Source organism: Phodopus roborovskii, unplaced genomic scaffold (genome assembly GCF_943737965.1).
Source record: "Phodopus roborovskii unplaced genomic scaffold, PHOROB, whole genome shotgun sequence".
NCBI classification, from domain to species: domain Eukaryota; kingdom Metazoa; phylum Chordata; class Mammalia; order Rodentia; family Cricetidae; genus Phodopus; species Phodopus roborovskii.
In genome coordinates this window covers 8,940,502-8,958,838 of record NW_026126602.1, presented here as the reverse complement: position 1 = coordinate 8,958,838, position 18,337 = coordinate 8,940,502, and the positions used below count along the sequence as shown (strand labels likewise).

General features: G+C 42.0%; 1 protein-coding gene and 1 pseudogene across 1 annotated transcript; both read left to right on the top strand.

Annotated features, from left to right (window-relative positions):
- The first annotated feature begins 256 nt into the window (after positions 1 to 256).
- On the top strand, positions 257 to 359 carry LOC127237465 (uncharacterized; annotated as a pseudogene).
- Positions 360 to 3,566: 3,207 nt separating this feature from the next.
- Bmi1 (BMI1 proto-oncogene, polycomb ring finger) lies at positions 3,567 to 17,718 on the top strand. Its single transcript, XM_051205751.1, has 14 exons — positions 3,567 to 3,766; positions 5,024 to 5,135; positions 5,246 to 5,309; positions 5,410 to 5,444; positions 6,051 to 6,110; positions 12,859 to 12,989; positions 13,297 to 13,393; positions 13,934 to 13,989; positions 14,075 to 14,125; positions 14,223 to 14,331; positions 14,411 to 14,450; positions 14,722 to 14,820; positions 15,050 to 15,130; positions 15,218 to 17,718. The coding sequence occupies exons 1-14, from the start codon at positions 3,628 to 3,630 to the stop codon at positions 15,545 to 15,547; spliced, it is 1,404 nt and encodes a 467-aa protein (XP_051061708.1). The 5' UTR covers positions 3,567 to 3,627; the 3' UTR covers positions 15,548 to 17,718.
- The last annotated feature ends 619 nt before the right edge of the window (positions 17,719 to 18,337 follow it).

Below are 18,337 nucleotides of genomic sequence, written 5' to 3'. Positions count from 1 at the left end.
TTTTGAAGCTAAGATAATGATGCAAAGGTTGTTTAGAAAAATTTTATCTATGCAAAAATGTGAGAAAGTAGAAATTCTAAGGTTTTTTTAGAAATTGCTTTTTTGGCTGAATTGTTTATAAAATTGTTTCAAGTCTATGTTTTATTTTGGAAGGAGAAGTAGAATATGCATTTTATTGAAAGTAACATATTTATTAACAACCATAATTAAAATGTTAAGTTGTAAACCAATATTATTTTAAATTGTATATGTATTTCAAAACATTATAAAACTTTTATGTGCTGTTAACAGCAGTCTCCTTGACAATGTATATAACCTGTTGCTTCTATGGGTTTCTTTAAAGCACCTTGGAAATGTTGGCAAGCTCATCAAGCTGCAGACAATGGACTTATGGACTTATGACTTATAGAGTCAAGTTCAAGTTCCCTGGCCACCAGAAGATCCACATCTCAAAGAAGTGGGACTTCAGTAAGCTTAATGTAGATGAAATTGAAGATATGGTTGCCAAGTTCACCCCTGATGGCTGTGGGCTGTGGGCTGGAAAGGCAAGCTCTATATGCCTGAGAGCTTCCACTGATGAATTCTACTCCCACCAAAGCATGCTCGTTAATAAGCCTCACATCTCCTCTGAAAACAAATGAATCTTTTTTTCTAGACCTTTCTTTGCTAAGCTCTTTAGAAGTCCTGTGCATTTTCCTGGCTTTGTTTTTAGCTGTGTTAGGGATTGAACCTAGGGCCTTGCATGCACTCAACAAGTGTTCTGTTGCTGAGCTACATTCCCCAGTCCCTTTTAAAATTTAATTGGTTGTGTTTTTGCTGGAATTAATGGATCTGACCACAATTCCAATTTCTGAGGCCTGAGAATATATATATATATATATATATATATATATATATATATATATATATATATATGGAAGCCAAGGGAGAAAACACTGTCAAACAGTCCCTGCTGTGGTTGAGATGTGGAACACCTGGAGACCAAATGACCTCTGGACATGGCAGATGACCCACCCAGCCCACCTTGAACCATAGTATGATACTCTGTGGGAAGGGTGCCGCAAAAGTACTTGTTCACCTAAAAATTGTTTTTTAGTTCATGAAACTAACAAATGAACAGCAATAAGGCCTTTGGGGAAGGCTGACCACAGATATATGAAACCCCCTGGTCAGTTGTCACTGCAATGGCCATGCAGTGGCTAACATTAAGCTGTTAAACAGCCTGTTCAAAGGATACAATGTACTTTAAAACTAAAACACTGTTTAAAATGATGCTTTTTAGAGCTTGATATAATTTCTAGGTTCTTAAAAAGTAAAACAAATTTATCAGTACCTGGTACTTTGAATATTTGTAACAATAGAAGCAAGCCACAATGTTGACATGAAGATGTTTTAATTCTGTTGTTTTTCAGCTCCCCAAAACTAATCTTTTAAAACTCCCCTTGAGGTCAGATACAGTCTATTGGCTTGGAGTCTGCAAAAAAAAAAAAAAAAAAAAAAGTTTTCAACCATGGAGGCAAAAAATGTTAAGTACTTATTTGCTCACTTTCATAATATTATTCAGATTTTCTAACAATATAAAATTTATTGATTTCATGACTGTTGCCAAGAAAGTCTACAGCATGACTTTTAATGATTGTGTTTCTATACATTGCAATGACTTGTCAAAGGCACATGTGTTTGTTAAATGAAATATTTAATCCTGTGCTGAAGGGAATAAAAAGAAATTTACCTATAATAAGAAAGTCCAGTTTCTAGATGAGAAAAGATTATGGTTTATTTGTTTATTTATTTTTGTTAAGAGCTGGAAATGTACCCATTATTTGGGCCTAACACATGAATATATTTAGACAGAAGAGACACACATCTTATAAAGGCTGACACATGGACAAGAGAGTAATGTGAGGGGCTATAGGGGAAAACAACCATTGTGAATTTCCTAGCTTTTATGTCAATAAACTTAGTACCACTTGTTTACTATTCCTTTTTAAAACAGTATTTTAAAAGTCCATGCTCACACCTTTCCATTTTTGATGCTAAAGTGTGATCAGTGCTATCTACTCAAATTCTGTTTGAGTGGTAACACTCAGTGGTCATAAAATGTACAAATAAACAATGTTTTGGTGCTAACATTTGGCTTTGCTCTGTAAAGTTATCTTGAAATTCTTCATCTGACATTTTATGGGGGTGCAGAATCTAAAAAGAAATAGAGAAGTGGAAAGAAAAAAAGAGTATAATTAATAGGTATTTGTTTCATAAAAACCCTAAGGTGTCTTCTAAGCCTTTCCTGCTGCTGTGTTCTCACCTGGAGAAGGGACTGCACGTGCTTTTCAAAGCGCTGAGCAGCGCTATTGAACACTCCATTCAAAAACATTGCATTTGTGTCCTGTTATGTGAAGTGGGGTATGAGTGTCCACACGTCGGTGCGACGTGGCATATTGACTTTATCCATTAATAACAACCTTCCCCCCCATAAATATGCACCTAAGATAGGGCAAACAAGGGTGTCTCATGTTGAACCTGATGTTACACATCATCTCTCTGAAAGAGTAAAACACGTTCCTTGTTCCATGGCCCTTTCCTCCATCCTTCAAGAACTGGAACTTTTTTAGTTTTCAAACTCTCTTGATTAAAAAAAAAAATGCCTAATGTATTTTACTTCGCGGTTTACTTTACAAAGAACCATTCTTGTTCTCCTAAACTAACTTCGTAGTTTAAAAAAAAAAAAAAAAAAAAAAAAGGTGTATGTGTGTGTGTTAAACTTTATACAGGATTTGTCTTTGAAGTTATGGGTGTCTGAAAAGGTAATTCATTTCTCCTAAAGGTCTTTCGGTTCCTAACCGTACTTTACTAAGATAACATCTCATATATATTTATGAAAACTCCATTGAGTAATTAAAGCCATGGACGTAATGAGTTTAGGAGCACAGAATTTATACGACAGAGTGCTTTGAAAGGTATTTATTTGCAGTAGCATATAAAATTTTTAATAATCCTGTCAAATATGTTCATGAATAATTTATTAACCTCCCAATTGTTAAGTACGGCGTGCGCACACCCGCTCGTTCTGCCCGTGTGTCGGTGCACACAACGCAGGAATCTATTGCTGTATCCCTGAAGTGACAAAGACGAGGTAAAATTGGTCTGTTTAGCCGTCTCCAGCCTCACAAAAGGGCTGCGCTGCGGGTTCTGCTGGCGAGTTAACACACGCACTCAGTCTCCCGCTGTCCCGAAGCTCAGCTTCTCGCTTCACTGGCGGCGGAGGGATTCTTGTGCCTCCGGGCACCGGAGGGGACAGATCGGGTGCGGTCCCAGGTGAGCGCCAAGCGCATCCAATGGGCGTCCATGGCCACCGAGGCCGAGGCCAGCGGTTCCAAGAGAGTAGGAAAGGCCAGCGCGCACAGCGCAGGGCCCGCGGAGCGGCGGAGGCAGAGAGGCCCAGCCGCCGCCCGAGCTTTGCCCGAACCCTCCCGAACCCCCCCGAGCCGCCTCCCGAACCTCCCCGAACCGTCCCGAGTCGTCGCCGAGCCTCCCCGAGCCTCCCCGCCGCGGGCGCGCGCGACCGATCAGCTGGGCGCGCGTCGCGAGTCACGTGGTGCGCATGTCGAAGGTCACGGCGCGCTCACAATGGAGCTCTCCGAGTATGTGCAGAGAGGCTTCCAGAGGCTGGCGGATCCCTGCTCCTTTGACTCCAACGCCTTCGCGCTTCTCCTCCGGGCGGCTTTCCAGAGCCTGCTGGACGCCCGGGCGGACGAGGCCGCGCTAGGTAAGCGGCTCGCCCGCCGCCGTGGCCTGGGCGGAGGGGCGCCCGGCAGAGCCGCCAGCCCGGCGCCGTGGGCACAGCCCCGGCCCGGGCAAGTCCCCGGGCTTCGCCCAGCGCTCGGCCCGAGTGTGGGGACCCGAACGGGCCCCGAGCGCCGTTCTGCCCCTGCAGGGCACCTGCACGCGGCCAGCTCCACGCTCTTGGCCTGGTTTCCCTGCAAGTCTCTTTGTTCCTTTGTAAAGCCGCGTCCAAGTCTTGTTTGTGGCCTAAATGTGTGGGGTTTTCAGCCTTCTCGGAGGCTGCGGCTGTTTTGACACTTGGACTTCAACTGGGGAGGTCCTGTGATTCAGGCTCCCTTGGCTGGACTAGAGGGGATTGAAAAGGGTCTATTTCGGCTGGGTCAAATAGCATTGACATTTTTCCACCCTAGAGAACACCTTGGGATCCTGTGATCACTACAACACTGTCGTTCAGTGTGTTAATTGCAGGTTCTTCTCCCAGAACCTTCAAGTAGGGCGCATAATGTTTTGTTCTGCAGCGGTTACCAGGAAGAGAGGCAGTTTTAAATGTCTGTCTGGTCGCAGAATGCAGTTGTCATTATGGATTAAGAGCGTGCTTTAAGACAAATCACTTCTAGATAGTTGCCTTAAAAATATCAACACAATTCAGATCTCTTTGGTTGTGTCCTTGTTCCCTCAACCCCACCCCCTCGCCCCCGGTTTCATAGACACTTGGACAAAAGGTATGAAAGTGGAAGCTGTTCTTCAAGCAAAAAATAGTCACCACCACCTGGGTTACTCTCGGAGCACGGTGTGTGTGTGACTAAACTAATGCGATTTTGAAATTTCTCTTTTGTATCTTCTAATGTGTGTCCCTCCCTTCAAACTTCCTTAATGTATTTATGTCCAAGTAGACAATTACTATAAGACAATGTCCATTTTGAAATTTGCACTGTGTAAACTATTTCTCTCTAGTTTTCCCTTTGCTTTCAGCCTATCCAGCAACCACTGCCCCCTTTTCTTTGAAGCCTGCTATTCTCAAAAATATTAAGACAAAAATAGAAGGTAATTGAAAAGAGATTGACAGGAGATTATTGATGTATTCTCTTTATTGTTTTGCAATTAACCTTGTTCATCTCATTCATTTACACTTGCATTTTTGTTATCTTTTTTGAAATGAAGTTTTACCCAAATCAAAATAATCCCTCTTATGAACAGGGGTCTAAAGAATTTGTAATCATTAGCAATTAATTTATTTTAGATCACCCAGGCTTGAAACACATCGACCCAGTGGTTTTAAAGCATTGTCATGCAGCAGCTGCAACTTACATATTGGAGGCAGGGAAGCACCGAGTTGACAAGTCTACTCTAAGGTACAGGCTTTATTTAAATGCCCATTTATTTGTAAGTGGTTATCTTTGTGATTGTAATTCCAGTTTTTAAAGATAGAGACTAAACCTTTGTTTACTCTCCCCTCCTCCAGCACTTACCTAGAAGACTGTAAATTTGACCAAGATCGAATAGAAATATTTTGTACGGAGTATCAGGTTACTTACTTTAAACTTTTAAATTAACAATTAGTCCCCCCTTTCCCCTTGTCTGTTTGCAAAAATGTGTTTTCTTTTTTCTTTTTCCCCCTTCCTCCAGAATAATAAGAATTCTCTTGAAATCCTACTGGGAAGGTAGGTACTGTATTAGGTGTCAAGCTGGGGCACTTTTCACTTGTGGGTAATGAATGGAGCATGCTGGTGTGAAACAAAACAGGGCCAAAAAACCTGGGATCCAGACCCAAAATAAAAGGGCCAAAGGGCATGTGGAACAATTGAAGTTAAGCTGATGTTTTTAAAGATAGAGCTTGACATAATCTTAGCACACTTTTACTCTTTTGAACCTGAAGATGAAGTTCAATGGTACTTTAAACTTCATGGTGGAATGAAGTGGGTTGAGGAGAGACATCATTTAGTAGTAACTGAAGTATTACAAAATTATCATTGTCTTTCAGTATAGGCAGATCTCTCCCTCATATAACTAATGTTTCTTGGCGCTTGGAATATCAGATAAAGGTAAAGTTTAACAAACTAGAGGGGTTTAGGGAATTTCTTTTTTTTAAGGTTAAAAACTGGTGTTTTGTGTTGTTTTAGACCAATCAACTTTATAAGATGTACCAACCTGGATATTTGGTGACCTTAAATGTAGAGGTATGTATAGATCCTTGCCAAAAAAAGAAATGTGTAACAAAAATTCTAATTTCTTTGATTCAAATAAATAGCATTTTTTTTCTTTCATAGAACACTGATTCCCAATCCTACCCAGAGATTAGTTTTAGCTGCAACATGGAACAGTTACAGGTACAGTATTAGGATCTTTGAATATGCTTCATTCTGTTTGAGAATGATAATCTGCTTATTATCAGATAATGAAGGTTGGTTAAGGATTTAATGGCAAAGGGAGAATGGGTAGCAGAAATTTAGCACAGACTTCACTTTCAAAAGTAAAATCATTACTATTTCCAGTAGCCTGTACTTGCTGTTTTCTGTAATTAAAACATACTTTTGAAATGTTGTACTCAATACACGTTCCTTCAATTTATCATGCATCTGCTTAAGTGAAATTGAGCAAAAGTGAGGGCAATGATTTAAAATGCCTTTCACAAATTAAACTTCCAAAGTTGTATTTTTAAGCAGCAATTTTACTCTATAAGTTCTGTAAGTTCTTAAAACCGTTTTTATTGTTCTACAAGTTCTATAAGTTCTTAAAACTGTTTATATTGTCAATGTAAAACTGAAAAATTGAAAATTTTGTTGATTGATGGATGTGACAACGAATTTGTTTCTTACTAATTAAATAAAATGAAGAGCATCCCTGAAAATTTGGATGAGAGTCAATGTTCCAAAGACATCTGCAGTCATTTTAGTGTAAATATTTGCCAAACTTTAAAAAATTAGAAGATGTGTGCGAATAAACTTTAAAAAGTTAGAAGATGTGTTCGAGTCATAACCTTCCATAGAGAAGTTGAGACATGATTTAGATACTCTCTTTTAATTAGAACTTGAATAGCTGATTCGAAGACAAGATCCTGTTGGGGAAGCGCTCCTTTTGATAGTGACTTGCCAACGGTTAAAATCCCCTTTAGTTTTGGACTCGTTGGGTGCTCTTCCGACGTTTTCTTGCAGCTGCCTCCAAGTTGGGCGCTTCCTTACTTGTATCTCAAAATTGTGACATGAGCTGTACATCTTTTAGGACTTGGTGGGAAAACTTAAGGATGCCTCAAAAAGCCTGGAAAGAGCAACTCAGTTGTAACTTGGGACCCCACGAGCCTAGAGGAAAACCAGACGCGCCTTGCCTCCTGCAGAACCGTGCGAGCTGGACGTCATTTTCAGGAGAAAAGGGGCTCCTTTTCGAAAAGTTATGCCACTCATCAATTTTTGACACTTTTTTACACATGTGAAATGGTTAAGAGGGAAACTCTTAAGCATTAGAATTTTCAGTATTCACTGTACATTCCTTCTTCTGGAGAGTTTTCAAGCCCTATCAAAGTATCGTACCCCGAATAAATAAGGTGGTGTTCCCACAAGAAGGGTGGTCTTCTGTTTGCAGTTTGTGTGTGAATGACGACTGTGTGTGCAAAGCAGATCCCTGAGGCGCTGGCTCGGACGCCTGCCTCACCCGCGTTAAGCGCGGCGGGAAAGGTGTGCGGGGAGCCGCTCTTGCGGCCGAGGCGGCCCGTTACCTGCGCCGGCCCGCCGACCCTGCGCGCGGAGCCAGCCCGTCTGCTACCCGCGCGCGCCTCTTCCCGGCCGCCAGCGGGCGGGGCGGCCGCTGTTGTTTCCGCGGGCCTGACTCGGCGCAGGTTCGGCGGGGCCGAGCGGGGGCAGCGGCCGGGCGCCCCCGGCGGCGGGCCCCGCGGACGTGTGTGCCGCGAGCGGGAGACATGGTGGGGGGCGGGGCGGCGTGCGGGGCCGAGCGGGCCGCGCCGAGAGGGCGGCGTGTGGCGCTGTGGAGAAATGCCGCCGCCGCGGCCGCGGCGCGCAGCGAGGGGAGGGGGCTGGGCGCGCGGCGCGCAGGGGAGGGGGCGGCCACGGGCCCGACTACACCGACACTAATTCCCAGGCCGCCCTTAAGGAATGAGGGGAGCACGTGACCCGGCGGGGGGCGGGGGGAGGGGGCGGGCGGACTCCGAGCCATTTTGGAGCCGGTGTCAGTTTCCACTCTGCCTTCAGCGGTGCATTTTTTTCCACCCTCCCCTCCCCCTCCTCATCCTTCCTCCCCTCCCCCGCCTCCCCGCCCGCACGCACACTCGGCGCCCCCCGCCTCCCCCACGCGAGTCTGAAATAATAATCGTAGTATTAAAGGCAGAGACCGGGCGAGACAATGGGGAGGTTGGCGAGGGAGCCCCGCGCCGGCTTAGCAACACCTCCCAGCCCCGCAGAATAATACGGCTCGGCCCCTCCGCGCGCCCTCCCCCGAGCGCGGCCGGGAGGCGGCGGCTGCGCCGAGGAGGAGGAGAGGCCCTGAGGAGGCGGCGGCGGAGGCCGCGCGGAGGCGGAGGAGGCCGCGCGGGAGGAGGAGGCCGCAGCGCGCGACCAGGAGGCCGGCGGGGGAGCGGCATGAGCCGAGCGCGGCGGCCGCGGCTGCTCTCGGCCGCGCTCGGTGCCCATTGACAGCGGCGGCGGCAGCTTGCTCCAAGATGGCCGCTTGGCTCGCATTCATTTTCTGCTGAACGACTTTTAACTTTCATTGTCTTTTCCGCCCGCTCCGATCGCCTCGCGCCGGCCGCTCTTTCCGGGTACGTAGGAGGCGAGGCGCCGGCGGGCCGTGGCCGGGGACTGGTGGGGGTCGGGGCGGCGTGGGGGGGGGCGGCGGAGCTGACAGCGTGGGCAACCGGCCCGCGCCCCGCGCCCGCGCCCGCGCGCCCGTCGCCTCCCGCGGCGCCGGACGCCCCGCAGCCCGCACCAGCGCCGCCCGGCCGCGCTCCAGCCGCTCCAGCCGACGCCCGCGCCGCGCCGCCCCACGTTTTAGTTCCCCGCTCCCCCGAGCGCCCCCCGGCACCCTCGCGCCGCACATGGTCCCCGAGAGCGGCACTTGTGTCTTCAGCCTGCGCGGCTCCCGCGGCCGCTGCGCCCTTTGTTGAGAGGTAGACTTTGCTGAAATGGGGACGGGATCCTGAGATCGGGCGCTGCCTGGGTCCAGAGGCTTCCCTCCTCTTCCGAAGAAAGGGCTCTGGAGGTCTTTGAATCTCCAGGGAACGCCCCCATTTTATAGGGACGGGTACTGTGGGGGTCGGCGATCCCGACGAGGTGGGTGTTAGGCTGGGGGGAGCCCGGACAAAAATGTTATTAACTTAAGTTGGAGGGACACTTGTGTGAAATTGGATGGCTGGTAAGATGGCGGTTCCCAGTTGTTTCTAAGGTCTTGTGCGTTTGTGTTGGAAAGGGTAAAGTTTTCAAGGTAGTATTTGTTGGGAGTCTTGGACAGGGGTTCCATACCTACTTGGGGCGAGCTCTCCAGGAGGTGGGCATTTCCAATTTAGAGCTTTGTTTTGGCATGAAGACGGTGACTGGTCGTTAGCCTTTCTGAAGGCTCCCTTTCTCTGTCCACTCCTTTCCCCCCTTTTTCTTCTTTTGCTTCGAAGATACTACGACTTTCCCCTATTCTGTGGGATGCGCAGAGGCTCGTGAGTTAAGTCCACAGCGTCTTACAGATTTCGCTAAATGTCAGCATAGGGCATATAGTAAGGGGATGCTTTGGGGGAAGGAGTACTAACGCATTGATTGCTTATGTTTACGTAGTCATTTGGACTTGACAGCGCTGGAGCATGATCTTTTCCCCAGAGCTTTACAGTTAATAATTGGAAATAAACAAGGAGAGAGACTTTGATCATTCCCAATTGTAATAAAAGGATTTAGTGGGCTTAGTGGTCACGGTTCAATATCTGAAAGAGAATTGAGCATTAACCCCTTCCCTTAAAGTAGGCAAAATTCCGGGCATATTTACCCAAATGCAGATGAATGATGTTAGCTCAACCTATTTTTATAGTCCCCCCTACACATTTGGAAACACGTTGTAAAATGCAGGAAAGACTTGATACTAAAGGATGTAAATTGTTGACGGCATGTGTGTAACCAAGTTATGAGACTATGTAGTAACATTTAGGTCTTAAATAGACTAGTGACAGATTTAGGAGAATTTCTCAAAGGTTGATTTTTTTTTCCTAAGTAAAATTACAATTTTTTAACCCAGATCATTTCCATATATCTCCTACGAAAGTGCAGTACTTGAAATAACCTACCAGGGCAAATTATACTCTTGTAATACTACCTTTAAAGCTATGTAAAAGATTCTGTATGCATGTGTAGACACTCAAATATAGTTACATACAAACTTTTGTAAAGCAAGTAAGCTTTTAGATGTATTTGATGAGTCTATTAATGCTCCACCATTGATCTCTTGCATGTATGGTAAGTGTCCAAATAGGCAAGTTCTCCCCAACTTTACCCATCCTAGCATTTGAGCAGTGAGCCCCAAGTGGGATTATGGCGTTCATTTGCATTTCTTAGGTTGCAGGCGTCAAGCTGATTGTTAACTTAAGAGCTTGCTTCTGTTTTCTGTCATTTTGACCTTACTGGTGTTAGGCCTCCAACTAAAAACCGACAGCTCCAACCGAGTAAGGTATAAAGGCGTGTTTTAACTATTGAGTATTTTCAACGTTGTATGCTTGTTATATTTTTACTGGCTTACAGGCAGTTTCTGTGGTGCAAGAGATTGTTGCTTAGGTTTTACCAAACATTGCAGAAAGTATTAGGTTGTCAGTACTAGCCAACAGGATAAAATGATGAAGAATTGCTGTTTGTATCAATTACAAAGTGATAGTTAATTAGCATTATGAATGCTTATAGGAAAGAGGCCAAATTATTTTCAGCTATGATAGGAGAGTTGTGGGGATTCCAATTAGAGATGAATTTGAGAGGCTTTAGTCAAGTGCATTCGACTGAAATATTAAAGATAACTAGTGATCACCTTCTGTTGAGGCTTGAGTCTTCTTTGAGTTAGTATTTGCACTTATGTAATAGAATGTGCCTTCTGTAATACAGGGGGGAGAACTTCATGATGGGTGCTGTGAGTAGGATATGGTTTCTTTCCTAGGCAGAGGGTCAAGCTCCCTGACTACCTTTCTAGGAAAGCAGCAGGCAGGGTGATCCTTAATCTCCAAGTGTGGTTGAATTTGCATCTTGCTCCTCTTCAGAGACATGATTCTACCTACAGCTCCTCTACTACTCTACTCAGATTAATGCTGTTTGTTGACAGTATTCTCAACACGTAATCCAAAGATGTTTGTTCTCTGGCTGAAGCCACTGGCTGCCACTGAGCCACATCCACAGAGAAACTTGTTTTGTATTTGGGCCATCTTTTAGTACTGGTAGCTCTTAATTCCTGTTTTTTGGGGTATGCTAGTTGTTATTTCCCTCATCTGTATTAAAATTTCCTTAAAATTAAAGCCCCCCCCCAGTGCATTTTATTACCAATGCAAGTTCCTAGATTTCCATTACAGACACCTTTGAGGATGTGTTTCAATCAGGTGTAGGTCAGCCTTGGTTAGAGGTCTAATGAATGAAAAGATAGTAATTGAAGCTGCATCCCACAGCAGTACACTAGGTAATTGACTTCCCTGATTACTTTCTGGTGTAGTGTTGCTGGCAGTTCTCACCTGTGTGTTTTCTAAAATGTATCTGTTGGGATTATCATTTCATCTTGTGAGTATTGTATGGAAGTTAGGTGAGAAAATGATATTTGGTCGCCCCCCCCCCATATTTACTCTGCATTTAGCTTTGGGAATGGGCTGGTCACATGGCTTTTTGCATTTTGTCTCTCTCCTACCCATTAAAGTAGCTTTTCTTGCCTCCAGCATAGTTCATTCAAATGGAGGTTTGCCCCTCTTTCTCCTCCTGTAAAACAGATTTCAATATTTAGCTCCTTTAAAAACTTTGCATGGCTAATCTAATTTACTGGAGGACTTGTTAGAAAAGGGAGCCTTAAAAGTTCAGTTCAATAAATGTATCTGCAACTCGAGCCTTGCCGGATTGGGGCTAAGTGCACAATTGGCAATGCTCAAAAGATCTCTAAGTGAAATTTTTGACGAAGCGATTGCTAACAGGACAGACAGAAATAGGCAAGATAAGAAAGTAGCTTTTCCCTCTCAATGGACGTGGAAGAGACCGGGAGAGTGCCTGGAATGGCCTGTGCACTCTTTGGGGCTGGAACTGCGGTGGCGGTCACCCGAAGATCCGCACTCTAGGCCCCGCCCCACCCCTCCCCCGCGCCTGCCACCCCGCACGCCCGCAGAGGCTCGGTTTGGCCAGCTCCTCGTAGAGTTGCAGCGGTGGCCGGATGCCAAGTGTGAGTGTGAGTTGCTATGGAAACCCCAACAGAGGCGAGTTCCGAATCCGGAGCAAGACCTAGCCTGGGGCACCTCGGGATCCGCCCCTCATATCCCGCCCGTGTCCGTGGCTCCCAGGCCTCACGGAGGCCCATGAGGTGCTTCTATCCTTGTCACCCAGTCCGGAAATGCCAGGGATACAGGAGGCTGCACCAAGCGCTTTCTCTTTGTGGGGCCTGCGCCCTGCCAGGTTCTGGTTGCTCAAGCCGTCTAAAGAATCCCGAAGTTTTTGACCTAGGACCTGCAGGAAATTCCACAGTAAATTCGGAGACTTAAGATCAAGCCCTAGTGGCTGGTAAATATTTTCGGGGACTGAATGGATGTCCGAAGAGTTGCATGGTATTTGAGGTGTTTGAGGACAGAGGGAAAAGACCTGAATCCACTCACCTCCCAACCCCCAATTCAGACCTTTTCTTCTCACTCCTGGAATGACCTGGGAGGCCAGAAGTAAATTTAGTTGGATCCTTTTACACCATTTCAGTGGAAGTTATTCTGATCTCATTAGTAAATTCCTTCTGACGAAACCGTTTGGAGAGTTCAGCTGTAGAGTGTTAAACGATTTTTATGAACTACCCAGTGTTTCAGGGTATACAGTTACTTAGAGTTGTGGAGATAATATTGAATCTCCTTTGTATTACAGCCAGTATTTTTGTGTCTTGCAGGATCTTTTATCAAGCAGAAATGCATCGAACAACCAGAATCAAGATCACTGAGCTCAATCCCCACCTAATGTGTGTGCTTTGTGGAGGGTACTTCATTGATGCCACTACCATAATAGAATGTCTACATTCCTGTGAGTGCACATTAGCCTTCTTCTGTCTTTGGGTCCTTATAGTTCACAGCTCATCCTGGCTGTTAACCCTGGCAACATTCCTACATTTACAGTTGTGGAATTTACTTTCTTTTACATGTAGTGATTTGTTACTGATTTTGTTAAAGTTAGGCAGTATGTGGTGTTCAGGGTATTAATTGGTTTCACTTTTTAATTTTGGGAAATATCTTTGTCATTTCCCATCCGTGGATTTTCAGTTCTGATACTACTAATGCTTGAACCTCTACTTTTTTAAACTTATAAAACCTTTTTACATTCCTCTTTCTAGTTTGTAAAACATGTATTGTACGTTACTTGGAGACCAGCAAGTATTGTCCTATCTGTGATGTCCAAGTCCACAAAACTAGACCACTACTGAATATAAGGTAGGAAAATGCTGACATTTCTTGGTGGTAATAGTTGTTGGAATTGCATAATTCACAAGCAGGGAAGGCATCCCTTGTATTTGCTGCAAAGGAAATTTATTCTTGAGTCTTAACCTGAAATATGTGCTTTATAGGGGATTGAACCTTAATTTCTTGCCATCTTAATGATGACTATGTTTAGACAAAGTTCAGTATTGAGTGTTTTAAGGTGTCTTTTTTTGTCCTTTAAAACTGAATTAGTTTCCTTTTTTTGTGCATTGCTTTATACAAGAATACTTTTTCAACGCTTCCATAGTCTTTTCTGTATTCTTATTAGTGAATTTAGTTGCATGAAAGGCCCACTTCCCTTGACTGAATCCTGTGAAGAACTAATTATTGACTAGAAAGGATCAGCTGACTTGAAGAACTACTACAGAGCCCTGTTTCTTTTATCAGTGTTTTTACACTGTATCACAATCAGTAAAATAACCACAACACCAAAAATACCAAAAATTTAAGAACATTTTTTTGCCTTATTAATTGATTCTTACTCTTTTTCAGGTCAGATAAAACTCTTCAAGATATTGTATACAAGTTAGTTCCAGGGCTTTTTAAAAGTAAGTACCTTGATTAAATGAATTTTTAAAAATTGTTGCTTTACCTGTGGTACCAAATTTCTATTCCTCTTCTCACACTTTTCAGATGAAATGAAAAGAAGGAGAGATTTTTATGCAGCTCATCCTTCAGCTGATGGTAAACTTTTGTGTCTACTCAAAATTATTTTTTCTATCTTCTTATATTAAAAATACTGAGTTTTTAAAATCAAATTTCAAAATGTCTTTCTTTATAGCTGCCAATGGTTCTAATGAAGACAGAGGAGAGGTTGCTGATGAGGATAAGCGAATTATAACTGATGATGAGATAATAAGCTTATCTATTGAGTTCTTTGATCAGAACAGGTAAGTTCTCCAGGAAATGTGTTTTATGGTAATATGGTTATTAGATACTTTGTCTCACTAGCCATTGTCTGTCTCATAGATCTGATCGAAAGGTAAACAAAGAGAAGTCAAAGGAGGAGGTATGTCCACATATAAAACACAAGGGGGCTTGGATTCTCCACTTTGTATTGTCCTTTGCAATAGTCATATGATGCTGTTAATGGCCAAATGGTGTTTAGAATTTGTTGATTTAGTATTTTTAATAGTAAATTCAAAATATAGCTAGTTGAGAGCTTTGTTGCATTTTGGTGTGAATATTAGTACCTTTTATCATATTTAGGCAATGCAGATTTTCTTTTTACCTGAAAGTTAGGAATTGGGAGAAAATTAGTTTTATAAATGTGCTTCTAGGTGAATGATAAAAGATACTTACGATGCCCAGCAGCAATGACTGTGATGCACTTGAGGAAGTTTCTCAGAAGTAAAATGGACATACCTAATACTTTCCAGGTACCTACTTCATGAGTTTTATGTAGTTTTAAATTTTTTTTTAATTTTTGATTCTGGACCTTAAAAAACAAGAAATACAAGGAAATCTTAAATTTGGTGATCATGTTTAAGATATTTCAAAATAACTGAAGAGGCTTTTAAAAGAATTTTGGATTATATTTTGATGACAAAAACATACAAGTTTATCTTTGTCTTTTTATCCCTTAATACCTGAAATGTACTTCAATAGATTGATGTCATGTATGAAGAGGAACCTTTAAAGGATTACTATACACTAATGGACATTGCTTACATTTATACCTGGAGAAGAGTAAGTAGCTCTCTACTATTAGCTTATGTTGGCCAAATGCATATAAAGATTTGAGAGTGATTTTTCTTTTTCCTTTCAACTTTATAGAATGGCCCGCTTCCTTTGAAATACAGAGTTCGGCCAACTTGTAAAAGAATGAAGATCAGTCACCAGAGAGATGGACTGACAAATGCTGGAGAACTGGAAAGTGACTCTGGGAGTGACAAGGCCAACAGCCCAGCAGGAGGTATTCCCTCCACCTCTTCTTGTTTGCCCAGCCCCAGCACTCCAGTGCAGTCTCCTCACCCACAGTTCCCTCACATTTCCAGTACTATGAATGGAACCAGCAACAGCCCCAGCGGTAACCACCAATCTTCCTTTGCCAGTAGACCTCGGAAATCATCAATAAATGGGTCATCAGCAACTTCATCTGGTTGAGTCCTGAGACTGTTAAGGAAAAGATTTTTCAACCCCTGATTTAGATACCTTCATCAATTACAGCTTTATAGATGCTAATACATGTGACTATCGTCCAGTTTGCTTTCTTTTGTAGTGACATTAAATTTGGCCATAAAAGATGGACTAGATGTGACACATCATATGGATGTTAATTGAAAGCAAAGATTGTTTATGTAAGGAGTCAGGCAAGATGTTTTTTTCTGGGTTAGGAAAGATGTGAATTTCTGTCACCATTGTTTGGATTTGGAAATGTTCTGCAGTGGGTAGAAACATTGGGCCATAGTTTGTTAATCTCAATTAATGCCTACATTACATTCTCTTTGATTGTTCTTGTTATTATGCTGTTTTGTGAACCTGTAGAAAACAAGTGCTTTTTATCTTGAAATTCAACAAATACAAATGGAAAGAATAAGCATAGAATAATGCATTCTATGTAGCCATGTCACTGTGAATAACAATTTCTTGCATATTTAGCCATTTTAATTCCTGTTTGATTTTTACTTCTCTGTTGCTACGCAAAATGATCAAAGGAAACTTCAGTTTTACAATCTGTATGCCTAAAAAAGCGGGTACTACCATTTATTTTACTGACTTCTTTAAATGATTCGCTTTTGTAAGAATCAGATGGCATTATGCTTGTAGTACAATGCCATATTGGTATATGACATAACAGGAAACAGTATTGTATGATATATTTATAAATACTATAAAAATATTGTGTTTCATGCATTCAGAAACAGTTGCTAAAATTCTCCAAACTGGTTCGACCTTTGCAGATACCCACAGTATACTCTATGTTGAGACTTATTTACCACCAGCACAGAATTTATTTTAATGTTGATGACTAATTTCAAATTCTTTTCCACTTATAAGCAAATGGCAGATTATCACAATTCTGGCTTTTCTGCAATAATACTTTAAAATTTAATTTTGCAGTAAAGAAAAATTTTAACCAAGGCAAATGGAAATAATGTTTTAACTTTCCATTGGTTAAAATAGAAGTAATGTGTTTCTAAATACTATTTATCACTGGAATTCTAAAATAGATTTTTAAGTCAACCAGCTGAAGAAAAGCATTTTATCTACAATTATTTTAGTGTATGTGGCATAATAATAATTTAAAATTTAAGAGTTGTTTCCATAGTTAAAGGTATCTGCCTTTTCTGTAATGTCTGGAAATAGAAGCAATTTATTATGAGTTTCTACAGGTATTTTTAAACAGAGCAAACATGTTGACTTTAAAATATGAATAACCCCACCAATTCTGCTTTGCTTTGGTCGAACTTAGTGTGTGTTCATCATCTATCATATGTTTGTGAGGATGTTTATTCTATATGAATTTTGTTTCATGTTTGTATGGGAAATTGTAGCTAAGCATTTCATTGTCTCCAGTGTGGGAAAGAAGCACAATTCTATTGCTTTGTCTTGCTTATAGCCATTAAATCATTACTTTTACATATATTGCTGTTACTTCTTTCTTTAAAGATTCAGTAAATGATGTTTTATGAAGCCACAAAATACATATATTTTTATTTTGACCTAAATTTGTACAGTCCTATTGTGTTGTTTCTAATTATAGATGTAAAATTAAATTTCATTTTTAATTGGAAAAATTCAATAAAAGGATATTCATTTAGAAAATAGCTATGATCTTTAATTAAAAATTTGCCATGAAAAGCACAATGTGCATAAGTTTTGGGAACCCTGTAGTGGATTACAAGAGCTAAAACCTAAGGAGAATACATTGTTGTCTTCAAATGGTGTTGCTAAGTAAATGCTTTGTTGTATATTGCTTGAAAGCCCAATGAAAGATGTATCTGTTTATTTACAATCTTTGAAGCTAAAGTTAACAATGTTTGCCAATTTTTGGTGAATTTAACTGATTTTTCTAGGCTTTTCTTAAGGTTTTCACAGGCGTTATCTAGGACAGAAGACATCTCACCCTCTGTGATGGACTTACTTCTGAAAGTGCTTGTTGAAATGTCAGAGGCACTAAGGCTTACTCAGCAGTGTGTCACCATACTTGAAAACATTTCCATTTATTGTATCTGGGAAGAGGCTTTTTACCCTTACTCAATTTGAAAATTGCTTAAGCTTAAAAGATATTTCAGTCAAAAATTTGTCTTTTAATAAAACAACGGAAAGATGAATCATGGTATGCTTCTTAAATGACTACTCATTACTGCTCTTACCATTGAGATTTAACTTTCCCCACATTACCACTTTAAAAACCTTCACCTTAAGAAAGTAAAATCTATCAAATCTCCTAACTTTGTAATTTACCAAGTTAGTGTACATGAGAAGTTGACTTTAAAGTTTGACTTAATGTATACTAGAATCCTAGGATACAAAGCTAACCAAGTCATCTACAGAAAATGCCTAAATTGATCCTGCAGATATTTAGCTTAAAGGTAGAAAGAGAAATGGGGCCCCTGCTGCTGTTGTGTAAATAGTCATCTATCTTGCTTTACACATGCATAACATTTTACAAGTACTTCTAACCTCTTAAATTGCCGGCCGTTAATTGCACTGAGAAGAAAAAGGTTGCCCTTCAGTTGACTTAACTAGTTAAGCACATTGCTTTATTTTCATATGCATATGCAGATGGTAGGTTTCCCAGAAGTAAAATAGAGCAAGTTGGTGGGATCTTCCCTCCATCTTTTCCTGTTTCCCCAAGAGCTGAAATTAAACTACTAGTGATATCTTTCATTGCACTGTAAAGCTTGTGTGGGCCTATCCAAAACAAGTTTTTTGTTTTGTTTTCTGACG